This window comes from Salvelinus alpinus, chromosome 4 (genome assembly GCF_045679555.1).
Source record: "Salvelinus alpinus chromosome 4, SLU_Salpinus.1, whole genome shotgun sequence".
NCBI classification, from domain to species: Eukaryota; Metazoa; Chordata; class Actinopteri; order Salmoniformes; family Salmonidae; genus Salvelinus; species Salvelinus alpinus.
In genome coordinates this window covers 66,312,451-66,340,028 of record NC_092089.1, presented here as the reverse complement: position 1 = coordinate 66,340,028, position 27,578 = coordinate 66,312,451, and the positions used below count along the sequence as shown (strand labels likewise).

The 27,578-nt window shown below is 44.0% G+C and overlaps 1 protein-coding gene across 1 annotated transcript in view; it reads left to right on the top strand.

The window, feature by feature from the left end:
• LOC139574213 (testican-1-like) overlaps nucleotides 1-27,578 on the top strand; it is a 237,221-nt gene that overhangs the window by 204,576 nt on the left and 5,067 nt on the right. Inside the window, exons 8-11 of the mRNA XM_071398572.1 lie at nucleotides 13,021-13,140; nucleotides 13,533-13,754; nucleotides 14,101-14,163; nucleotides 25,930-26,067. Of these exons, the coding sequence (XP_071254673.1) occupies nucleotides 13,021-13,140; nucleotides 13,533-13,754; nucleotides 14,101-14,163; nucleotides 25,930-26,067 (543 nt within the window). The remainder of the gene's footprint in view (nucleotides 1-13,020; nucleotides 13,141-13,532; nucleotides 13,755-14,100; nucleotides 14,164-25,929; nucleotides 26,068-27,578) is intronic.

The window sequence follows — 27,578 nt, the reverse complement described above, 5'->3', positions numbered from 1 at the left end:
GTGAGCTACAGAGTGGCTAGGACAGGCAAGCCTCATACTATTGTGGAGGACTTCCTTCTTCCTGCTGCCGCGGATATGGCTGGGACAATGCTGGGGGAAAAGGCACAAAAAACTATACAGACAATGCCTTCATCAAACAACACTTTTTCACAACGCATCAGTGACATGGCAGGAGATGTTTTGAAACAATTACTGCTTCGCATGCAAGCTAGTGAATTATATGCGTTACAGCTGGATGAGTCAACAGACGTGGCGAGCCTGGCACAGTTCCTGGTATATGTCCATTACGTTCATGGAGGTCAATTAAGGAAGACATCCTCTTCTGGAAACAAGGACAGCATGAGAGGATATTTTTTAAGTACTGGACAGCTTTTTGACATCAAATGGACTTTGGTGGTCAAGATGTGTTGGTATCTGGATGGCGAAAAGCCATGACAGGGAGACATAGTGGAGTGGTAACGCGCGTGCAAGCAGTTGCTCCCGGCGCCACTTGTGTACACTGCAGCATCCACCGAGAGGCTGCCAAGGAAATGCCTGACGGCTTGAAAGACGTTTTGGACACTCCAGTGAAAATGGTTAACTTTGTTAAAGCAAGGCCCCTGAACTCTCGTGTATTTTCTGCATTATGCAATGATATGGGCAGCGACCATGTAACGCTTTTACAACATACAAAAGTGCACTGGTTATCAAGGGGCAAAGTATTGACACATTTTCTTTTAATTGAGAGACGAGCTTAAAGTTTTCTTTACTGACCATCATTTTCACTTGTCTGACCGCTTGCATGATAACGGGTTTCTCACACGACTGGCCTATCTGGGTGATGTTTTTTCTCACCTGAATGATCTGAATCTAGGATTACAGGGACTCTCCACAACTACAGTATATTCAATGTGCGGGACAAAATTGAGGCTATGATTAAGAAGTTGGAGCTCTTCTCTGTCTGCATTAACAAGGACAACACACAGGTCTTTCCATCATTGTATGATTTTTTGTGTGCAAATGAACTCAAGCTTACGGACAATGTTAAATGTGATACAGCGAAGCACCTGAGTGAGTTGGGTGCGCAATTACGCAGGTACTTTCCCGAAATGAACGACACAAACAACTGGATTCGTTATCCCTTTCATGCCCTGCCTCCAGTCCACTTACCGATATCTGAACAAGAGAGCCTCATAGAAATTGCAACAAGCGGTTCTGTTAAAATTGTATTTAATCAGAAGCCACTGCAGATTTCTGGATTGGGCTGTGCTCAGAGTTTCTTGCCTTGGCAAATCAGGCTGTTAAGACACTGATGCCCTTTGCAACCACGTACCTATTTGAGAGTGGATTCTCGGCCCTCACTAGCATGAAAACTAAATACAGGCACAGACTGTGTGGAAAATGATTTAAGAGTGAGACTCTCTCCAATACAACATTGCAGAGTTATGTGTATCCTTTCAAGCACCCCCTTCTCATTAACCTGTGGTGAGTTATTCACAATTTTTGATGAACAAATAAAGTTGTATATGTAAGATGGCTAAATAAAGAGCAAAACGATTGATTATTATTATATTATTATTTGTGCCCTGGTCATATAAGAGCTCTTTGTCACTTCCCACGAGCCGGGTTGTGACAAAAACTCACACTCATTCTTATATTGTAGTGTGTGTGTGTGTGGCAGGCTTACAATGATGGCAAAAAAAACATTTGAGAGTGCGCTGACCCTGGTGCTAGACGCAGTTGGAGGTTGAATGTTTGAAGGGTTATGGGACTATAAAAAGTTTGAGAACCCCTGCATTAGACCAACAGCCCCCTCTGTCATCTCAGTGTGAGAGAGAACCGCATCTCTCACCCTGCACATCCACCGTCTCTCAGTATAGCTTTATAGAAACCCATACAATATTACACACAGCATGAGACAGAGGGACAACATGGATAGTAGGAGCCAAGCAGGGTTATTGAAGAGGGTATGTGAATATTTTCATGTGAACCTCAACCAGCATGAAAGATGTTGCTCTTTGAGTCTTCTCAACAGGGGCTGCTGTGTAATTGTGTGCGTGTGCATGTTTCTCATGGCAATGAGGGGCATGTGGGAGATGTCAGTACTGCGCACTACCACAGTCAATCGATCTGTGTTGGGGAACATGAAAGAGCAGGGAGCGAGGGAGTGCGTTGTGATGTAGGGAAAAATCACACAGCCTATGATCCTGTTTTTGATATTTCACCTGCAGGCCTGATCAATATAGTCTCCTGTGTACTGTAGGGGAGGCTGAGAGGCTGGCCAGGCAGCACTTATTACCCATCTCCTCTTGGGATGCAGGCCCACTTATTACCCATCTCCTCTTGGGATGCAGGTCCACTTATTACCCATCTCCTCTTGGGATGCAGGCCCACTTATTGCCCATCTCCTCTTGGGATGCAGGCCCACTTATTGCCCATCTCCTCTTGGGATGCAGGCCCACTTATTACCCATCTCCTCTTGGAATGCAGGCCCACTTATTGCCCATCTCCTCTTGGGATGCAGGCCCACTTATTACCCATCTCCTCTTGGGATGAAGGCCCACTTATTGCCCATCTCCTCTTGGGATGCAGGCCCACTTATTACCCATCTCCTCTTGGGATGAAGGCCCACTTATTACCCATCTCCTCTTGGGATGCTGGCCCACTTATTGCCCATCTCCTCTTGGGATGCAGGCCCACTTATTGCCCATCTCCTCTTGGGATGAAGGCCCACTTATTACCCATCTCCTCTTGGGATGAAGGCCCACTTATTGCCCATCTCCTCTTGGGATGAAGGCCCACTTATTACCCATCTCCTCTTCGGATGAAGGCCCACTTATTGCCCATCTCCTCTTGGGATGCAGGCCCACTTATTACCCATCTCCTCTTGGGATGAAGGCCCACTTATTGCCCATCTCCTCTTGGGATGCAGGCCCACTTATTACCCATCTCCTCTTGGGATGAAGGCCCACTTATTGCCCATCTCCTCTTGGGATGAAGGCCCACTTATTGCCCATCTCCTCTTGGGATGAAGGCCCACTTATTGCCCATCTCCTCTTGGGATGAAGGCCCACTTATTACCCATCTCCTCTTGGGATGCAGGCCCACTTATTACCCATCTCCTCTTGGGATGCAGGCCCACTTATTACCCATCTCCTCTTGGGATGCAGGCCCACTTATTGCCCATCTCCTCTTGGGATGCAGGCCCACTTATTACCCATCTCCTCTTGGGATGCAGGCCCACTTATTACCCATCTCCTCTTGGGATGCAGGCCCACTTATTACCCATCTCCTCTTGGGATGCAGGCCCACTTATTGCCCATCTCCTCTTGGGATGCAGGCCCACTTATTGCCCATCTCCTCTTTGGATGCAGGCCCACTTAACACATACGCTCCCTCACATTCTACACTAGTTCACTCTATTGACAGTCCACACTCCTCCCTTCCCCCTTCTCCCTCTCCTACATTCCTTCCTCTCCCTTCCTCTCCGCATCATTCATTCTTCCTCGCTCTATCGATTCCCACTCCCCTACTCCCTCACACATCCTCGTCATCTCACTATCCTTCTCCCCCCTCATCCCCCTCTCGCATTTCTGTACTTTCTCTCTTCTTCTCTTTAGTGTTTTCTATTTCTTTCTCCATTTGCCTCCTCTTCCACCTCTTACTCCTTCTCCATCTGCCAGTCTGTCTATCTATTGCTCTCTCTCTCTCTATCTATCTATCTATCTATCTATCTATCTATCTATCTATCTATCTATCTATCTTTACCCTCCCTCCCTCTCTCTTTCTCCTCATCACTCTCCTTCCTTCCCTCCCTTCCTCTCTCGTATCTATCTATCTCCTCTCTCTCTCTCCAGGCCCATTATTCTGTGTGATGGTGATAGTTTCTCTGTTATGGCCGTCTGCATTGAGGACACCCTGATAACCCCTGTGCCCATACAGCCCGCTTAAATCATATCTGCCTCCCTCTCTTTCTCACACAAGCACACACACATGCTCGCACACACACATGCTCGCACACACACACACACACACACACACACACATGCTCTCTCTCGCACACAGACACATTGTAGTTTATAGCTGTGTGCTGACTCTGGAATCAAGGGGAAGAGAAGGACAGTAGAGAGAGTTGTGCTCGTCATAACTCACCCCTAACCTCTCTATGCTATAGGCCCAGCGTCCCACGCTGCGCTGTGGCCATTCTCTACAGTAACCATTTTCTAACATACAAGGGTTCACTGTTAGGTTTTACTGCTGAACCTGTTTCTCCACTAGAGACATACAGCCGTAATGTGTAGTTATGGCTGCGGTGTAACTACCCCTTTATCACGTCACCGCTACCTGTATACTACAGCGTAACATAGAAGTCCTATCTGTGTTGTAGCTGTGCTTTATAATACTGCCGCCCCATGTGTAGCCAGGCCTTCGTGTTTGAGTAGGTCGTGTCTGGTCCCAGCGCCACCTGTGATGTCACTAGTGACTGCAGGGCAATGAGCTGCCTGCCGCGCCACCCACCTGAATTGCATTAGCCTCTCTTTTAATTAGTTTTCTTCTCCTCTTTTTCACTCCCTCCCTCCCTCTTGATTGATTTGTTTTCCTGTAGAAGATGGAAGGGAGAGGGGAAGGGAGGGAGGGATGGAGGTGCTTACAGTTGGTGGCCGCAGCAACAGAAGGTGGATATTTAATCTCACACGTGAAAGAGGGACGAAGAGAGGGACGGAGAGAGGGTGAAGAGAGATGGAGCGAGCCAAGAAGAGAGGAAGAGAGAAAACAAGGAGAAAGTGAAGGGGTTGAGGGACGAGAGGCTGAGAGGGACGGGAAAAGGAGACAGAGACAGAAGGGGTAACAGGTTGGATACATGGGGGGAGAGAGCTAGAGAGAGAAATAAAAATCCCCGTTCAACATCTATTCAGAATGTGACCCCGTGCAGTCTTATTGATTCCTCTGACGTATCTCTTTGTCCCCGACTCCCGAGGTAGAGGATGTTTTTGTGGAATCTCTGGTGTCGCCGAATGCAGGGGAGATTATTTCCTTTTTTATGCATGAGAAAAGGCCATTGTGAAGAGTTACAGAAAGCAGACGGCAATCTATTTACTGATAACACTCTCCCTCCCTCTCTTCCTTGTCCCTCCCTCCCTCTCTACCTTGTCCCTCCCTCCTTCCTCCGCTGGTGCAGCATATTCAACTTGGTTAGACTCACAAGGACTCATAAACACTGAAGCGTTCCTTACAGCAACACGCCAATCTCACGGAGTTCTGAAAATGATCCATGTGGGTTGTCTGACCCGCCCACTTCGAGCAATTGCTGCATTTCAGCTTTGAGTGACAGCAGTCGCATCCCTGATGATGTGTTCTGCCTCAGGGCTCTACGGATCTACTCAGATCTTCAGGTAGAATCACACCAGCTGCAGATCATATCACAGGCCCACCTAGATTTTTTGGGGGACTGTTTAAACACTTTGAGACTTGAGGTCCCTGTGACATTTGTGGGTCTTTCTGATGTGGTTGGGGGGGAAGTGTGTGTGTGTGGGGGGGGGGGGGGGGGGGGGCACAAAGAGGGTAGAGTGAGGACTGAAGCACTTAGGAGTGCATTTGGCCTGTTTGCTGTGTCTCCTGTCTGTGCGTCTCTGTGGGGTGAGAGCAACCTCACTGTTCTGAGTCACCACTGAAAAAAAGGACTCGATGGACAGGAGAGAGGGAGAGAGAGGAAGAGGGAGAGGGAGGGGTGAGAGAGAGAGTGCTCGATCTCTGCATGGGATCAGGTGTGAGTAACAGGGTCTGGGTGTCCTTGAGAAGGGGGACAGGACAGCAAATGAGAGAAGCTCCACAGGTCGATGTGAGGTTGTGAGATGTATTAAATGGAGCGGGAGCCGAGCGGAGAACAAATATCTCATTTCAGAGAGAGAGAAAGCAAGGTGAGAGAGAGGAGAAAGCCCTGTGGCTGCAACCTATAGCATATAGTATTTGCAGACCAGGAGAGATAGATAGATAGGAGGACATATTATATTTGCGGGTGGAGATAGATTATGGTTTGGCTGAGGGGAGATCCTGTCTTACCTTTCTCTCCCCTGGTCTGCCTGAAATGAAGAATGCTTCAGAACCTTATCTATCTGCTCCTGTCGAGAGGGTAGAGCTGGGACGACAAACCGGAAATTATCAACACCAACCGTACCGGCCACTCATCGCTGGCATTTTGCTGATATCATTCATTACGATAAGTAGCCTGTACTCGAGAAATCTGAAGTTTGAAATGAAATAAGTTTGCTTATATGGGTGATTGTTAATGAGACAATTGATTGCTACAACCATCAAACTAGTAGCAGTAGTAGTAGTAGAAGAAGAAGAAACATACAGAAACTCAAAGTCCTTTTGTTCACCCGACCTAGAATACCTCACAATCAAATGCCGACCGTATTACCTCCCAATAGAATTCTCTTCGATCATAGTCACAGCCGTGTATATTCCCCCTCAAGCTGATACCACAACACCATCTTCGCCAGTTTTGAGGATAACACAGTGCCAACAACGCGGCCCGCTCGCAAGGACTGTGAGCTCTCATTCTCCGTGGCAGACGCGAGTAAGACATTTTTTGCGTGTTAACCCTCAAGGCTGCCGGGCCAGACAGCATCCCTAGCCGCGTCCTCAGAGCATGCGCAGACCAGCTGGCTGGAGTGTTTACGGACATATTCAATCTCTCTCTATCCCAGTCTGCTGTCCCCACTTGCTTCAAGATGTCCACCATTATTCCTGTACCCAAGAAAGCAAAGGTAACTGAACTAAATTACTATCACCCCATGGCACTCACTTCTGTCATCATGTAGTGCTTTGAGAGGCTAGTTAAGGATCATATCGAACATCCTGTCGGGCTGTATAACTGCCTGGTACGGCAACTGCACCGCCCACAACCTCAGGGCTCTCCAGAGGATGGTAAGGTCTGCCCATCGCATCACCGGGGGCACACTGCCTGCCCTCCAGGACACCTACAGCACCTGATGTCACAGGAAGGCCAAAAAGATAATCAAGGACATCAACCACCCGAGCTACGGCCTGTTCCCCCCGCTATCATCCAGAAGGCGAAGTCAGTACAGGTGCATCAAAGCTAAGACCGAGAAACTGAAAAACTGCTTATATCTCAAAGCCATCAGACTGTTAAATAGCCATCACTAGCCGGGCTACCACCAGGCTACTCAACCCTGCACCTTAGAGGCTGCTACCCTAAATACATAGACATGGAATCACTGGCCACTTTAATAATGGAACACTAGTCACTATAATAATGTTTTCACACTGCTTTACTCATCTTATATGTATATATGTCACGCCCTGACCTTAGTTCCTTTTTTATGTCTCTATTTTGGTTTGGTCAGGGCGTGAGTTGGGGTGGGCATTCTATGTCTGGTGTTCTATGTTGTCTATTTCTTTGTGTTTGGCCGTGTGTGGTTCTCAATCAGAGGCAGCTGTCTATCGTTGTCTCTGATTGAGAACCATACTTAGGTAGCCTGTTCCCACCTGTGTTTGTGGGTAGTTGTTTTCTGTTTTGTGTGTCTACGCCAGATAGAACTGTTTCGTTTGTGCCGTTTGATCATTTTTGTTCTAGCGTTCGGTCATAATAAAAATCATGGACACCTTGGTCCTCACCTTCGTCCACCAACAGTCGTTACAATATACTGTATTCTATTCTATTGTATTTTAGTTAATGCCACTCCAACATTGCTCATCCTACTATTTATATATTTCTTTATTCCATTCTTTTACTTCTAGATGTGTGTGCTGTTGTGAATTATTAGATACTACTGCACTGTTGGAGCTAGGAACACAAGCATTTCACTACACCCGCAATAACATCTGCTAAATAAATTTGATTCGATTTTTAGTAGTAGTAGTTTAAAGGGTAGTTTAAAAAACGGGGAACGTTAATGTTATAAACGTATCGTTCTATTTATCGTTATCGCATCTATTCAGGCAATATATCGCAATATGTCCATATGGCTTCGCTCTACGAGAGGCACACACATCCTGTACCGTGTCATTACATTGGAAATAGCACCTCCATCTCCTTTCCCCTCACTCAGGATGGATGTCATCTGTTCACCTCTCCTTCTGATAGCTGGAGTTGTGCAGTTAATGGAATGCCATGGCAATTCTGTAGGTGTCCCCTACAATTATGGAATTTCTTTGATGCTCCTGTGCACCTGTGTGGGTGTGCACATGTGTGGATGTGTGTGTGTGTGTGTGTGTGTGGGGGGGGGGGTTATAGGTGTGTGATAGACAGAAATGCTGATATAATTCTTGCTTTGTGTGTGTGTGTGTCAGAGCAGATAAGCACAGAGCCTGTGATTTTCCCCCCTGCTCTGTTCTGCCTCCCACACACACTCTCCCACACACACTCTCTGAGAGACTGCTGAGACACTGTCACACTCCCAGAGACACAGAGGATCCCACTGACATAACAACTCCTGTAAAACACAATGACCACACCTAGGCTGCAGGGTGGAGTATGAGAGAGAGAGAGAGAGAGAGAGAGAGAGAGAGAGAGAGAGAGAATGGGATCTGCGTGGGATCAGATGTGAGCAACAGGGTCTGGGTGTCCATGAGAAGGGGGTCAGTGTAGAATAGTGCCCCATTCCTATCACCTGGTCCTGGGTTAGAGTCTGGCCACCTAGTCCCTGAATAGCCTGGCTGTATACAGACACTGACATAGAATGTGATTTCATGGCCTAGATGTCTTTGTGGCTACCTGGCACTCCACAGAGGAACTCAGTCCCAGACAAAGCCTTCACACAGAGCAATCTTTACTGTTCCATGCTTCAAAAGTGGAAGGCATATGTGCGTGCGTGTGGGAGGTATCCAGCTGGAATGCAGCAGATGGAGGAGATACATAAGAGTAGAGTCGATAAAGCTGACTAGACACACACCTAAACACAGACACCTACACACACATTGGCACAGTCTCACACACAGAACTAGAGACACACACACACACACTTTATTCAGAGATGATTGCTTGGTGCAAAGCCTTAGATTATCTATATGTTTCCATTGAAAACAGTTTTCAAAACACTGGCTGAACAATTTACTGCCAGCCACTGTGGAAGTGCTCTCATTCCACCAAGAAACATTTCCTGTTTCACTGAATCACATAAGCCATACACCCTTAATGGATGTTGTGTCGAAGTGTGTGCCCATCACAATTCATAGCTGAACAGACTCTCCTTTTGACGAGTACATAATGTAATGTCTTATCACCAGTTATACCACAGCATTGTTGAATACTCGTTTCTGATTGGATAGAAGGGAATTCTAGAATGGGCATTAAAACCAGATAACAGGACAATTGGAAAAGATATCGGGACACCTTGCAATCATGACGCAATATGTGCCTATACATGCAGACCATACTTGCTACAAAGTGACAGAAACTTTAACCAACAACCACACAAACCGAAATTGGAAACCTTGTAAACACAGGTCCAGCGATGAAAAACGTTGTCAGCTAGCTAGCTAGCGTATTTGCAGACTCGCTAGCAACACAAACGGTTTGATATGCAGTGTGATCTCCTCGCAATGAACCGTGTCGAATGTCCTGGCGAGAAAGCTAACTTTTCTAGCTATGCCAGGCACAATCGAGCGTCATCAGCTCGTTATGGATGTATCCAAATGGATGTCAATAGAAAACAGCTTAAACAAACCCCAATGCAGCTACGTTGCTGTTATTCTGGCTGCAGAGGTTGTGAATGTGTTAGCTGTAGCTATTTGGCTAGCTAACATGCAAGGGATGAGAAGCGTGCCAGCGAGCATGGCAATGGAATATATATAACAAACAACTGAGTTGTGTTATTGTGTTGCAGATGCCCATGTGCAATCAAGCGATGAGCTAGGCTACATGGCGAGAGAAGAATGTTGCCAGCCTGCATAGTGATTGAACTAGCGACATTGTCACATTTCTAGATATAGAGCTAATCGAAATGACTGGGTCCTGTCTCTAGATATAGAACTAATGAAACGAACAACTGGGTCGCGTCTCTAGATAAATATAACTAATGAAACGAACGACTGTATCGCGTCTCTAAATTTATAACGAATGAAACGAACGACTGGGTATCATCTCTAGATATAGAACTAATGAAATGAACGACTGGGTATCATCTCTAGATATAGAACTAATGAAACGAACGACTGGGTCGCGTCTCCAGATATATATAACTAATGAAACAAACGACTTGTTCGCGTCTCTAGCAACCCAAAGATGAGAAAATATGAATTTTTAAATGTGTTCTTTAGTGTTTGTTTTCTTAGGCGGGATAAACACCTCCGTTCTGTACATTACCTTGGAAAAATGAACTCTGCAATGGGACTCAACTCCGCCTTCGCCCCGCTGTGTCGTACATTATTTCCAAGGCAATGCACAGAATGTCTGCGTCTATCAAATCAAATCAAATTTATTTATAAAGCCCTTCTTACATCAGCTGATATCTCAAAGTGCTGTACAGAAACCCAGCCTAAAACCCCAAACAGCAAGCAATGCAGGTGTAGAAGCACGGTGGCTAGGAAAAACTTCCTGGGAAGGCCAGAACCTAGGAAGAAGTGAGTCTATCCCTTACTTGTTTGTCCCTGTGTTGAGTTAAGCACCGTATGTGTCAGGTGATGTGTCTGTCTGTTTAGATGTAGCCAGGCAAGAGAAGGCTAGCTTGAGAAGGCTACCGGAATGTTCATGGTTTTCAACATTCTGGAATGTTCTCTATCTGACTTTTTGACATGCCAAGGATGATGGCTTTTGATTGGCTTGCTCGGTATGAGGTGAGCAATTTCGCCTAATTTTATTATGAAACTGTCAATTAGTTCTCATCCTAGAAGCCATGTCAATCATGCTGACACAGACACACACGTGCAGGCGGGTGCGCGCACGCACGAACACACAGATCCTGACGGAAAGTGAGTCAGTTGTTGCTAATTGGCTGGAAGACCTTGTCAGTGGCCAGGCTGCAGATGAGAGAGTGGTTTTCCACAGCAGTCAAATAGACAGCTCTGTATTGACCGTGTCAGATAGGATGGGAGAGGAAACAAGTATTTGAAATCACAGATCTGAGGCAGCATTTACAGTTAGTTAACAGCCCTATACACTTATAATCAAGTGTTGGTATTCCCACTGTATCCTGGTGCAGTGGATTTATGGCCATTTAAATAGACATAGAGGGGAGAAATACTGCTGTGTGACTATTGTAGCATTTTTCCCTGTGCTATCCCTCTGGGTAGTTAGAGATGCTGCCACCAGGTGGTGTGTGTGTGTGTGTGTGTGTGTGTGTGTGTGTGTGTGTGTGTGTGTGTGTGTGTGTGTGTGTGTGTGTGTGTGTGTGTGTGTGTGTGTGTGTGTGTGTGTGTGTGTGTGTGTGTGTGTGTGTGTGTGTGTGTGTGTGTGTGCGTGCGTGTGCTGTGCTGTGCTGTGTGTGTGTGTGTGTGTGTGTGTGTGTGTGTGCGCGCGCGCGCACACGCACATGTCACTGGTAGCAGTGCTGGGTCGGATGTTATTGTCTCCCCTGGCCCTCACCTGTCATATAGCTGGTCAGGTGGAGCTCTGGCAGAATTCATGTGTAACCATCCATCACTCTGGCAGAATGAATGTGTAACCATCCGTCACTCTGGCATAATGAATGTGTAACCATCCGTCACTCTGGCATAATGAATGTGTAACCATCCGTCACTCTGGCATAATGAATGTGTAACCATCCGTCACTCTGGCATAATGAATGTGTAACCATCCGTCACTCTGGCATAATGAATGTGTAACCATCCGTCACTCTGGCAGAATTAATGTGTAACCATCCTTCACTCTGACAGAATGAATGTGTAACCATCCATCACTCTGACAGAATGAATGTGTAACCATCCATCACTCTGGCAGAATGAATGTGTAACCATCCGTCACTGGCAGAATGAATGTGTAACCATCCGTCACTCTGGCAGAAGGAATGTGTAACCATCCATCACTCTGGCAGAATGAATGTGTAACCATCCGTCACTGGCAGAATGAATGTGTAACCATCCGTCACTCTGGCAGAAGGAATGTGTAACCATCCATCACTCTGGCAGAATGAATGTGTAACCATCCGTCACTGGCAGAATGAATGTGTAACCATCCGTCACTCTGGCAGAAGGAATGTGTTACCATCCATCACTCTGACAGAATGAATGTGTAACCATCCATCACTCTGATAGAATGAATGTGTAACCATCCATCACTCTGGCAGAATGAATGTGTAACCATCTGTCACTGGCAGAATGAATGTGTAACCATCCGTCACTCTGGCAGAATCAATATGTAACCATCCGTCACTGTGGCAGAATGAATGTGTAACCATCCGTCACTCTGGCAGAAGGAATGTGTTACCATCCATCACTCTGACAGAATGAATGTGTAACCATCCTTCACTCTGACAGAATGAATGTGTAACCATCCATCACTCTGACATAATGAATGTGTAACCATCCATCACTCTGGCAGAATGAATGTGTAACCATCCGTCACTGGCAGAATGAATGTGTAACCATCCGTCACTCTGGCAGAATGAATGTGTAACCATCCGTCACTCTGGCAGAATCAATATGTAACCATCCGTCACTGGCAGAATGAATGTGTAACCATCCGTCACTCAGGCAGAATGAGTGTGTAACCATCCTTCACTCTGGCAGAATGAATGTGTAACCATCATCATCACACACACTATCTCTCTCTCTCACCCTCTCACTCGATCACTCACCCACTCTCACACTCACTTACCAGCTTGTGTTCCTATAGCAACAGAAAGGGAAATATAACTCAGCTGCTTCTGTGCAGTTTGATGGTCCTCTGTGTGGTCAAGGAGAAGCCAACCAGGAAAATAAAAAATTGGTTGAGCCAACATTGTGCTGACGTTATTTCACCCAACCTTATCAAACAGTCATGTTGCATCAATGTGGCTTTAAAATAAAGTATGTTTTATTAAAATGATTTCCCTGCCTCCCTGCTAACCCTGGTGTGTGTCTCTGTCTCTGTGTGTTCAGTCTGCAGTGATGGGGACCTGCATAGCCTAGCATCCAGACTGAAGGACTGGTTCGGAGTTCTCCACCTCGATGCCAACCGAGACCTCAAAACCTCTGCCAACTCTGATTCAGCGGCAGGACGTGAGTCACACCATTATCTGTGTGTGTTTTATTTTGTTGTTTTGAAATGACACTGCCATTTGAAATCCCATCGCTCTTTTCAGTTCTCATGAGGACAGTGCTCCTCTCTGCTCAACTAAAGGCAGCATGTCTCTACACTTAAATTTCAACAAACCCTCTCAAACTCACCCTCAGTCTCCAAGCACTTTACTCAAGTTTCAAACTGAAAAGGCCTCAGACAAGCACCCCCTCCAATACAAACATGAGACACTACGAGACACCACAACACACACTCACACACACATACAAACGTCTTCCAACACCCCTAACCCCCCACACTCACACGCTTCTCTCTCATACACACACGCACACACACACACCTCCCGCTAACATCCCTCTCCCCCGTCCCCCAGGTTTTGACACCAGTATCCTGCCCATCTGTAAGGACTCTCTGGGTTGGATGTTCAACAAGCTGGACATGAACTACGACCTTCTGCTGGACCAATCAGAGCTCAGTGCCATCTACCTGGATAAGTATGAGCTATGTATGAAGCCCCTGTTCAACTCCTGCGACTCCTTCAAGGACGGGAAACTGTCCAACAACGAGTGGTGCTACTGCTTCCAGAAACCTGACGGTGAGAGAGATGGAGGGAATGATGGAGTTAGGGATGGAGAAGGGAGGAAGTGTTTTAGAGAGTAAAGGTGAAGACGGACAACAACAAAAAAGAAAGACAGTGGTGTTTGTTGGTTATGGAAAAACGAACGTTTGCACATTTTAACCTCTTCTGTGTGTGTGTGTGTGTGTGTGTGTGTGTGTGTGTGTGTGTGTGTGTGTGTGTGTGTGTGTGTGTGTGTGTGTGTGTGTGTGTGTGTGTGTGTGTGTGTGTGTGTGTGTGTGTGTGTGTGTGTGTGTGTGTGTGTGTGTGTGTGTGTGTGTGTGTGTGTGTGTGTGTGTGTGTGTGTGTGTGTGTTCTGATCCAGGTCTGCCCTGCCAGAATGAGATGAACAGGATTCAGACTCAGGGTCGACGGAAGAGTCTCATAGGTCAGTTTGCTGGAGTGACAGCTGTCAATCAATTGTTTACACAATACATTACCCAGCTGAGACAAACAATAGCACACACAGACACAAACACCCCTGCCCCTAACTCCTTCGAACCCTCAGCCAAGCGGTCATGAATAATCGTGCATAATAATGTTATAACTCACCAAAAAACACAGTTTGACAAATGGCCTTTGACTGGGTGACATGAATGAAAAAGGAGGGCAATGGGTTTGTTTGTGTGGTGTATGTGTGTGTGTGAACTGTGGTGTGCACGTGCGCACATGAGTGCTGTTATTGAAAGTGACTGGTCCCTTTTTAAGCAGGATGTATGGCTTGTTGTCTCAGCTTAGGCACTAGTAATTGGTTGTTTGCCTCCGCCTCTACACACACAAGAACCTGCAAAACCATGGCAATGAGCACGTTGAGTTTTAGTACGTTTTGATTTTACTACCCGATTGTTTAGAAATGAATTTTTTATCCATCTCATCTCTGCCAATCCAGTAGCGTAGCCAGAAGTTTGTTGGTAGGTGGGCCTGCAGAAATTTGGTTGGGCCGAAATTGAAGCTCTCAAATCATAATTGAATTATCAATAAAAACATAGGCTACCTTACTCTTACCACTGCGCTACTCGATCGCACACAAAACGTTTAACACCTGATTTCGTAGATCAAGCAGTCATTTCTTAACAATGTAAACCGTGGCTCTTGTATTTCACAAGGGACTCACAGCCTACTGTCGTGTCTTTGCTATGCCGGATTAAGTGATGTGACATGCTATTCTGCAAAATAATTTCTCTGTAATTAATATTACCTGATTGAACTAATCATGTAAATGTAATTAACTACAAAGTCGGGGCACCATGAAAGAATGTTTATAGAGCTGTTATCTTCCGAATAAACTCTTAAAGACCTGGACATCTTTTACATCAATAGCGGTCAATTCTTAATCGTCACCTTATTCAGTCTCATCTGAAGTTGTAGAATTCTTGGTTATCTTCATGAACCCTGGCTAACAAGTTGAATCAGCAATACAAAATTTGGTTTAATTATTTATTTACTAAATACCTAAACAATCACACAGAATTACACATACACAGGATGGGTCATACATTGATGACTAATTATGTCATTAAAGAAAACGTCCCTAGCGGACGGAACAGATATGACAGCTGGTTACACAAAGAAAGGGGGTTGGGTTTTGAATGAAAACGCTGGAAGACTGAGGAACAAAGGAACTTGGTCTCTGATCGGACCTTGTAAAGCTATGCTATCGTAAATACAGAATCTTATGCATTCTAAATAACCGCCCATTTGGAAAAGGAAAATGCAAGGAATATTTTCTCTGAGCTGTGCTTCAATAGGTTGGTCGTAGATGGAAGGCCGTGTTGCCCAACATAGATCTTCCTGTCCTCTGAAGAATGTCTGGTAGAACGGATGCGTTGTAGTCACATCGTGTGTTTGGTAGAAGAGATACGTTGTCCGTCCTTTCCTAGCCCACGTTTACAGCTGCTGCTGCTCACTCAACAGCTAGGAGGTATCACTTCTTTAGTGAATAAGAGTTCAAAGTTCATACCAAGTTGCCATACTTTAAGCTCACGCTGAAGTTGGCTTAGTTCTGTAGTTTGATATTAGCCCTTTTAACATATGGACCGCCGTCCTCACGTCCTTGGGAACACCAATGTTAATTTCGTTTACAGGGGCTTATTTAGTGGGGAGAGAAGGGCGTGTTTCATAGTTTACAATCAATGTCTGTTCACTTGGGCGGGGCCACGGAGTGAACAGAATTGACCTTATGGAAACAATTCTCTCATTTAGAAGCTAAAATTACGTTTCATCTTTTCACAAATAGTTTCATATTTAAACATTTAAATTGCACAACAAATCCATGTGAATCTGATAACTAGAATGTGTAGACTTTCCAAGATACAGTTTATGTCATCCAATCATCAGTAATAATGTCTCAGATGACAACTGATCTGATATCATATTCTTTAAGTGCCAACGCATATTTTCAACTGGTTGGATTACCGAAATATGGTTCTGGTCCCCACCCTTTTGATGTTTTCAGACTCTCTATGTTAACAAAGGGCTTTCCAAAAGTCACTCTGTATAGTAGAGAGAGAGAAAAGGGGGGGAAGGTATTTATGGGGGTCATAAACCTCACCAACAGGCCAACGTCATGACACAACACAAACCATAGGCTTTAGCCTAGAAACATTTTATTGTATTTTTTTCTTGAACCTTTATTTAATTAGGCAAGTCAGTTAAGAACAAATTCTTATTTACAATGACAGCCTAGGAACAGTGGGTTTAACTGCCTAGTTCAGGGGCAGAACAACAGATTTGTACCTTGTCATCTCGGGGATTTGATCTCGCAACCTTTCAGTTACAGGCCCAATGCTCTAACCACTAGGCTACCTGCCACCCCAGTTCACAATAGGCTCGGCATCGTCTGTTCTACCGGATCCCGTCCGGGAAATTGGCGGAACTAATTGCAGTGCACACATAGGCCTATGTAGTGAACAAAAACACAACTGCAATAAGTAAAGTGTTGGTCCCATGTTTCATAAACTGAAATAAAAGATCCCTGAAATGTTCCATGCACACAAAAGTTGATTTATTTATATCCCTGTTAGTGAGCATTTCTCCTTTGCCAAGATAATCCATCCACCTGACAGGTGTGGCATATCAAGAAGATTAAACAGCATGGTCATTACACAGGTGCACCTTGTGCTGGGGAAAATAAAAGGCCACTCTAAAATGTGCAGTTTTGTCAGACAACACAGTGCCACAGATGTCTCAAGCATGCAATTGGCATGCTGACTGAAGGAATGTCCACCAGAGCTGTTGCTAGAGAATTGAATGTTCATTTCTCTACCATAAGTCTCCTCCAACGTCGTTTTAGAGAATTTGGCAGTACGTCCAACCGGCCTCACAACCGCAGACCACATGTAACCATGCCAGCCCAGGACCTCTACATCTGGTTTCTTCACCTGCGGGATCGTCTGTGTGGTCGAGCGGTTTGCTGATGTCAACGTTGTGAATAGAGTGCCCATGGTGGCGGTGGGGTTATGGTATGGGCAGGCATAAGCTACAGACAACGTACACAATTGAATTTTATTGATGGCAATTTGAATGCACAGAGATACCGTGACAAGGCTCATTGTTGCGCCATTCACCCGCTGCCATCACCTCATGTTTCAGCATGATAATGCAAGGCCCCATGGCGCAAGGATGTGTACACAATTCCTTGAAGCTGAAAATGTACCAGTTCTTCCATGGCCTGCATGTCACCCATTGAGCATGTTTGGGATGCTCTGGATCTACATGTACGACAGCGTGTTCCAGTTCCCGCCAAAATCCAGCAACTTCGCACTGCCATTGAAGAGGAGTGGGACAACATTCCACAATCCACAATCAACAGCCAGATCAACTCTATGCGAAGGACATGTGTCGCGCAGCATGAGTCAAGTGGTGGTCACACCAGATGCACCTACCTTTTTTGTTTACGTATCTGTGACCAACGTACGCATATCTGTATTCCTAGTCAGTGAAATCCATATATTAGGGCCTAATGAATTCATTTGAATATACTGATTTCCTTATATGAACTGCAACTCAGTAAAATCTTTGAAATGTTGCGTTTATATTTTTGTTCAGTGTAGATGTAAACGTAAAGACACGATTTAAATTGAGAATAGTCTGTGTGACAATATTATTAATAGCCTATATTCGTTGTCAGATTCTGAATGACGAGACTGATGAACAGCATGTGTATTTGAGGCAGGGAACAGAACCATTTTTTAAAATGTTATGTATGCGACTTTTTCCAAATTTTCATACAAAGTTCCACACTGTCACGAACGTCGTAATCCTCCTCGTCTGAGGAGGAGCAAGGATCGGACCAAAGCCCAGAGTGGTTTGAATACATACTTGAATTTATTTAACGAAGACGAAACGAAGAACACTTGACAAACTAACAAAACAACAAACGAACGAACGTGAAGCTACACTACGACAAGTGCAGACACAGGCAACTTACGTAATGACATAGACAATAACCCACAACCCACAATACAAAACAGACTACCTAAATATGGTTCCCAATCAGAGACAACACAAAACACCTGCCTCTGATTGAGAACCATGTCAGGCCAAACTAGAAAACCCCACATAGAAACAGACAACATAGAACTGCCCACCCCAACTCACGCCCTGACCATACTAACTAAAGACAAAACAAAGGAAAATAAAGGTCAGAACGTGACACACGCAGTATTTTTGTTTCGTTTTTTTTAATTAGACAGGCCATCCAATAGACGAGTATCAGGTTTATAATAACATACAGTCGCCAAGCTATTCTCAAAAAGGAGCACAAGGGCATTGTTTCAAAATAGACCTTTTTTTAATCACGGTTTCACAGGTGCGTTCAAATTTGCGAAAGAATATATCTTCTGTTTAATTCTGTTGTATTCCATTGTCTTACTACAGCTCAAATGTAGGTGTGACTGTGATTCAAGCACTGGATTATGAGCCATCTTGTTTGCTAAATGAACCAATTAAATAGGCAGTATCATGGTGCATATAGCCATAGAAGCACAGTGACCCATCATAAATCCATTTAATACACCATCACAAAGAAATTGATAATTTTGTTTAGGCAGGTCTTAAGAAACATTATTGTGTGATAAAAAAAATATATATATATATACAGTGGGGAGAACAAGTATTTGATACACTGCCGATTTTGCAGGTTTTCCTACTTACAAAGCATGTAGAGGTCTGTAATTTTTATCATAGGTACACTTCAACTGTGAGAGACGGAATCTAAAACAAAAATCCAGAAAATCACATTGTATGATTTTTAAGTAATTAATTTGCATTTTATTGCATGACATAAGTATTTGATCACCTACCAACCAGTAAGAATTCCGGCTCTCACAGACCTGTTAGTTTTTCTTTAAGAAGCCCTCCTGTTCTCCACTCATTACCTGTATTAACTGCACCTGTTTGAACTCGTTACCTGTATAAAAGACACCTGTCCACACACTCAATCAAACAGACTCCAACCTCTCCACAATGCCCAAGACCAGAGAGCTGTGTAAGGACATCAGGGATAAATTGTAGACCTGTACAAGGCTGGGATGGGCTACAGGACAATAGCCAAGCAGCTTGGTGAGAAGGCAACAACTGTTGGCACAATTATTAGAAAATGGAAGAAGTTCAAGATGACGGTCAATCACCCTCGGTCTGGGGCTCCATGCAAGATCTCACCTCGTGGGGCATCAATGATCATGAGGAATGTGAGGGATCAGCCCAGAACTACACGGAAGGACCTGGTCAATGACCTGAAGAGAGCTGGGACCACAGTCTCAAAGAAAACCATTAGTAACACACTACGCCGTCATGGATTAAAATCCTGCAGCGCACGCAAGGTCCCCCTGCTCAAGCCAGCGCATGTCCAGGCCCGTCTGAAGTTTGCCAATGACCATCTGGATGATCCAGAGGAGGAATGGGAGAAGGTCATGTGGTCTGATGAGACAAAAATAGAGCTTTTTGCTCTAAACTCCACTCGCCGTGTTTGGAGGAATAGAAGGATGAGTACAACCCCAAGAACACCATCCCAACCGTGAAGCATGGAGGTGGAAACATCATTCTTTGGGGATGCTTTTCTGCAAAGGGGACAGGACGACTGCACCGTATTGAGGGGAGGATGGATGGGGCCATGTATCGCGAGATCTTGACCAACAACCTCCTTCCCTCAGTAAGAGCATTGAAGATGGGTCGTGGCTGGGTCTTCCAGCATGACAACGACCCGAAACACACAGCCAGGGCAACTAAGGAGTGGCTCCGTAAGAAGCATCTCAAGGTCCTGGAGTGGCCTAGCCAGTCTCCAGACCTGAACCCAATAGAAAATCTTTGGAGGGAGCCGAAAGTCCGTATTGCCCAGCGACAGCCCCGAAACCTGAAGGATCTGGAGAAGGTCTGTATGGAGGAGTGGGCCAAAATCCCTGCTGCAGTGTGTGCAAACCTGGTCAAGAACTACAGGAAACGTATGATCTCTGTAATTGCAAACTAAGGTTTCTGTACCAAATATTCAGTTCTGCTTTTCTGATGTATCAAATACTTATGTCATGCAATAAAATGCAAATTAATTACTTAAAAATCATACAATGTGATTTTCTGGATTTTTGTTTTAGATTCCTTCTCTCACAGTTGAAGTGTACCTATGATAAAAATTACAGACCTCTACATGCTTTGTAAGTAGGAAAACCTGCAAAATTGTCAGTGTATCAAATACTTGTTCTCCCCACTGTATATAGCTGCGAGTAGCAATGAACGGGGTTCACGGGATGACAGAAAAGACACAAGATCAATTGTATAACAAAGCAAGCAGTCTATCATGTAGTAACTATCTTCCTTCATGTGCAATCAGTTACACCATTACCATGTTTATCTCTCAACACCACAAGGTCGACGCAAGATACCTTTATTCTAGTGCTGTAGGTTGGCTCTTTGAACGCAGGTAATCATTCTCAAAGTCATTACTTAATGTATTGAGTTTATTTGCCATTTATGGGGTCAATTTGACTAATGTTAAGATTGGGAAATATTCCCGGTGTTTTTTTTCACAATATTTCAGGTTGTTCATCTGCATAATTAAATCGAACATTCATTTGTCCACCTGATCAATAGCTATTGCTCTAGTATCCTATGGTGCCACCGGTGCCAATGACATCTATAGTGCCACCAACTGGTCTGGTGCAGCCATCTGAGCTAGCACTGTTCCAACGACCGCAGCGAGGCCCAGCAGTATGCCGAGGCCAATCAGATCCGATTTCTTTGCATTATATTAGGCCTACACGCTCTTACACCAAACAAAGGTCATGTAAATGATAACAGTAGGCGACAATGTACAGCACGATAAAGCAGTGCCATATACAGTCAAGTGAAAGAAAAAGGACAAATGAACATCGGCCTACGGTTGTTGTCAGACTCACAGCACAAGGTGACGGAGCTTGGTGTTGAACATTGAAATGATATCATCATAATCTGAGGACTCGGTCAGTTCTCGTTCCAAGGAGAGCGGTGACAAATTGTTCAGGCAGCCTGTGAGCCTGGATAATTGACAGTGTAGGATAGACGTTATACAGCGCAGCTGGTGATAGGCAGAGTGGTGAAGGCTCTCAGAAGCCTGTTCATGTTCGGAAACGTCTTCGGGACAGATGTCGAGCGCCTCGATGAGAGATGGATAGGGCTAACCCTCATGTACCTTCCGTTTAAGCTGTTGTACAAAAACAGAAATACCGTCATGGGTACTGGGTGGCTGTATCGCTGTCATTTGACCAAATTAGTCTGATTGGTGCAGGCCTTCTTCATTATGACGTATGAAATCGACTGTTGAGTTCCATAAGTTGTATATTCAATATCTTGTTCCATAATGCCTGTAAATCCAATTGCTCCTGATGGGGACTGCTTTCCCCACTGTAGATGTAACATGCGAGTCCACAAACCTTGCTGGAGGTTTTTTGTTTCGGAAACTGGTAACATCCTGGGTGTGGATATAATTTTTGACCATCAAATCATCTGTAAGCTTAACGATTTTATCAAAATCCCCTTTAGAATTGTCTCTGAATGTACTGAAACGGTCTTTAAGGCCCGAGATTAGATCGATGGAATCAACGATTGCCACCAGGGGTCTCTTCAAAGTGTTGAAGTCCAGAACAGACTATGGGAAACACACAGTACTACATAGAGCCATGACTACATGCAACTCTCTTCCACATCAAGTAAATCAAGCGAGCAGTAAAATCTGATTTTAAAAAAACTGATAAAACAACACGTCACGGCACAACGCGGACTTTGAAGAGACACACACGCACACACACGCACAAACACGCACTCCACACACACACACACACTGTAATTTTGTGGTATTGTGGATTTTATATCGACCCCATTTGGGTCCCGCTTTAAATTACGTTCAGTTTATAAAGGCTCCATAAAGCCTTCATAAGCACTACATAAATGTGTTACAAAGTTTCTATATCCTGATGTCATGAGTTGTACAGGGTTCATAAATGTGGCATAACTGTGTGACATAACCCACGAGGTTGAATATGATATAAACATGTGCTTTATAGAAGGTGACATGTTGGGTTGACATGAAGGTGACATGACGGTCTGGTGGACCAACACATTAAACTTGGCCTTCATTAGTTAGGGTTAGGTTTAAGATCACATTTTAAGAAGATAAATTGTGGAAATAGGCAGGGTTTAGCCGTAAGTGTGACTTTTTTACTGTGTTAACCCTCCTGTTGTGTTCGTTTCATGTTAATACATTCTGTGTTCCCGGTCCAAAATGACCGCCCCATTATAGCTGATTATAAATCCATAATAATACATATATTATCGCCTAATGTTGTGTTAGATCTTTTTATCAACTTAAGTTCTTGTGAACATTACAAAGTTTTGAACTTCTATTTGCGATTTATGGCCTGTAGGTCTCATTGACCTGAGCTCATACTACTCTTTTTGAGTAAAAAAAGCATAATGTATGGATTTTTTTGACTATAACAAATACTCAGATGAAACATATTGTGCTATTTATCACAGACTACTTTGTGTCAAAGTTTAACAAGGACTCTCTCCTCCTCACCAGTGTCATGATCAAAGATATGATCAAGAGCCTCACATACAGTATATCGTTTGGTCATTGTGCTGCCACAGAATGAATTGTGAAGAAGGCCTCAAAAAGCTTTATATACCAGAGCTGTGAGAAAAGGTATATATATTATTGAAACAATGTTGCGATTGTTTGTGAGAATGCCAATAGGTGTTGTTCCCGTGGGGGAAATATTATATTGGGGAAAGGTTCCCATGGGGGTTGCCATGGAAGCCAAGAAGGGGTGTGTGTGTGTGTGTGTGTGTGTGTGTGTGTGTGTGTGTGTGTGTGTGTGTGTGTGTGTGTGTGTGTGTGTGCTCAAACACACACGTATATAGGGGTCTGGGAGAGGAAGTGTGTCCATCTGATGAATGGGCATGTGCCTGAACTCAATTTTATACACTAATTGTAGTCTCACAATGACCGGTCATTTTTGACCGGCAACACCACAGGTGTACAAAGTTAAATAAAACACCCAAAATGTAATGAAAATCATCTAAATGTATTCTGTGTGTTCAGATGCCCTGTGTGGACAAGTCATGGAACCTTATGACAATCAGATTAAATTAACTACATTTTTCAGAGAGAACTTGTAAATCAGTCCAATTTGACCGGAACACAGCAGGAGGGTTAACTAGTGATGATGACAAATACTTTACAAATACTGCATGTTGGTTCCAACCTTAAAAGTAACAACAAAGAAAGTTAGCAGGTATGTTAGGAAATGCCTTTGTACCACCATCTGGATGAGGGCATTTACATATGTGCTGCACTAGAAACTCTAAATGGGGAGATGGGAAACTCCATTTGATTAATATTATTATATTCCTCTTTCATTTACAAATCTCATGACTTGATTATGAGACGTGGCTGTATCTAAGGGGATTTTTATTTAGCTGAGCCCGTTAGCTAGCTAAATTTCGGCTATCTAGCAATTGCTGTGTAGTCACCAAAATTATTTGAAAGAATGACTGAGGTAGCTACAGTATGTAATCTAACTCAACACAACTACTACAAACTAATTTAAATTACAATAAATAAATGTTAACTTACTTGTTTTTCGCTGTCCGGTGGCACCACAATTGGGCATTTGATTTGCAAACTCATCACATTAACAGCATCTTGTCACCAACACTAAAAAAAAGTACTTCCGGGTCACAGAATTTCTGAAATTTCCTAAATAAAGTCCTCCACATAATAGTATAAAAGTATCAACAACATGTATTTATTAATTATATGAAAAATAATTGTCTTAACATTTACAATGATTCATATTTGTTCATATTTAAGTGACATTTGCATTAAATGTGGGTTTTAAAACATGTTCAATGTCATATAAATGCCCCCAGTGCGAAGCACTATGTGTAATACATATTGGCTTATAGAACAAAAACTATTTTGGGTGCCGCAATAAAATTAATGTAAGGAGTTCTCAGTAAGGTCTGTAGAATATAAATATCGTGACCTTTTACTCCAGCCATTCCATTGGCGGCCACAATGCGAGTACATAATCATCACATGTGCGATTACTGTGCTACAGAAAACCCTCAAACCAAACAACAGTGCAGGGCATGCATACTGAATTAAAGGGCAACTACACACAAACATTTAAGTTTCTTAGATTTTTCACAGACCTCAAAAGTCAACCCCTGATGTGGTTAAAGCATTGTTGTGAACACAGGAAATGAAACGTTGTTGTTTTTCTATTTTTAAAAAGTGTGACAAAACTTGGGGAAAACCTGAAAAAATTGGGGAAATCCGAAACCTGGAAAAACAAAACAGAGAATGGAATTTGGATGAAGGCAAACAATGTTGAAGGGATTTTAAAAAGCCTCACCAATGCATTTTGGGGGAAGTTGAGGTCAAGTCCAATATTGACTATGCACCAAATAGGGAAAGAAGTTGGGTCATCCTAGAAATGTTTTAGTGATATAATATATAACATTTAGCAGACGCTTTTATCCAAAGCGACTTTTTTTACGTATGGGTGGTCCCGGGAATCGAACCCAATATCCTGGCGTTGTAATGCTCTACCAAGATGCATGACAGGGTTAGAAATGCTTTGTGAAGCCTCAATTTAATATGACTTATAAAGCCTTTATCAAGCAGTGCTTATGCCACCTTTTATAAAGCACAGGTTTATGTCATATTTGACATAGTGGGTTATGTCACATTTGACATTCGTTGTTATGTCACACAGTTATGCCACATTTATGAACCCTTTATAAAGCATGACATACGGTTATAGATGATTTGTAACACATTAATGTAGTCTTTATGAAGGCTTTATGAAGCCTTTATAAGCTGCATGTCATTTAAAGCGGAACCTAAATGGGGTCATAATAGCATAGTAATGTCTTTGGCTTTGTGTTTGGCTGTGATGTAATTGTTTTAACCCTGTTTGGACCCAAGGACGAGTAGATGCCAGGGGAGCCTAATAAATATAAAAAACGAAATATCAAATGCTCCAAAATTATTTTCTGTACGCGGTCTCTTGTTAGATTTTTTTTTACAGTGAGCTTTGTTCGGCCATTTTACTTGTTTTTGTTAGCCAAGTTGGCTCGTGAGTTTTAGCTAGCTAGCTAACGGTGAGTCGCCTACACAGTGTAGCCTAGCCTACACAGTGATAACTGCTGTTTACTGTACATGGTATCAGTGTGGAATGACACATGCCAGAACCCGTCCATTATTTTCCAATTGCATGTTTTGGCCAGTGCTTGGACTGAAATAGGTGACGGTACTCATTGTGGGTGCTGTTACTGTTTATATTTATGTGCAGGAACTCTGCAATACTTTTGAGCTAATATTCTATAGGAAGTGCAGGGACTCAAGCAGAATAAAATTTGAGGTGCCGGTACGCAGTTCCCGTGATCTACTGCCCAAATCAAGTACTGTGGTTAGGTTAAAAAAAAAATCCTGTCTGGAACACTGACAAGTAGAGAATAATAATAAAAAAAGATCTCAACCTGATTTGGTGGGCCTGGGCCAACCAGGCCCATTCATGCCTACGCGCCTGTGTCAATCTCTTTATCTCTGACACAATCTCTCCCTCTCTCTCCCTCACTACACACTCTCCCTCCCTCCCTTCCTTTCTCTCTCCAGGGGCCTATATTCCACGCTGTTCTGAGGAGGGTTACTTTAAGTCAACCCAGTGTCATGGCAGTACTGGACAGTGTTGGTGTGTGGACAAATACGGCAACGAGATCGCCGGCTCCAGAAAACAGGGCAACCCCACCTGTGGTAAGGCCCATCAGTCAACACATACACACACACACACACACACACACACACACACACACACACACACACACACACACACACACACACACACACACACACACACACATACACATACACATACACATACACATACACATACACACACACACAACCAACACACAATCATGTACACAAGCACGTATAACCAATATTCGTACTCTATGTACCAGAGCTGGCTTCAAACACTATTTTGAATCATTCCAAATACTGAATATGTGCTTGATTGAGCTTGTCTGGCTTAATGGACCAATAGAAAAGCACCAAAACTGAAGATCTTGCCGAACTGGCACTCCAGGCAGGCTAGAGCAAATGCTCAAAGTATTTGAAAGATTTCACATAGTATGTGAACCCAACATAACATTTCTAACACTTTTCCGCACAAGCAAACACACACACACACACGCACACACACACACACACACACACACACACACACACACACACACACACACACACACACACACACACACACACACACACACACACACACACACACACCACCTGGTGGCAGCATCTCTAACTACCCAGAGGGATAGCACAGGGAAAAATGCTACAATAGTCACACAGCAGTATTTCTCCCCTCTATGTCTATTTAAATGGCCATAAATCCACTGCACCAGGATACAGTGGGAATACCAACACTTGATTATAAGTGTATAGGGCTGTTAACTAACTGTAAATGCTGCCTCAGATCTGTGATTTCAAATACTTGTTTCCTCTCCCATCCTATCTGACACGGTCAATACAGAGCTGTCTATTTGACTGCTGTGGAAAACCACTCTCTCATCTGCAGCCTGGCCACTGACAAGGTCTTCCAGCCAATTAGCAACAACTGACTCACTTTCCGTCAGGATCTGTGTGTTCGTGCGTGCGCGCACCCGCCTGCACGTGTGTGTCTGTGTCAGCATGATTGACATGGCTTCTAGGATGAGAACTAATTGACAGTTTCATAATAAAATTAGGCGAAATTGCTCACCTCATACCGAGCAAGCCAATCAAAAGCCATCATCCTTGGCATGTCAAAAAGTCAGATAGAGAACATTCCAGAATGTTGAAAACCATGAACATTCCGGTAGCCTTCTCAAGCTAGCCTTCTCTTGCCTGGCTACATCTAAACAGACAGACATCTGTCTGTGTCCCATCTGTCTCTATGAGTGTGCTCTGTGATACAGGTGTTGCTGTGTGTGTGCGTGTGTTATCTAGGTCTGTGTAATCTGGGGTGCTGGAGGCAGCGAGCTCGCTGAGTCTTTCTTTAAAGATACCACTGAAGCATGCGGGGAATCTCAATGACAAGGTCTCTGTTCTGTTAGAGACTTTTTACGGCGCAAATGTGTCTCCCCTGAAAAAAATACTCCCCAGGCCTTTTAGAGGAACAGACGATACCTTTGTCATGTTGTTGTTGTTTGTGGAGTGTGTTGGGCATTTGCATGTACTCCTATCTCTGAAGCGTAGTTCCATTTTACGAGGAGACT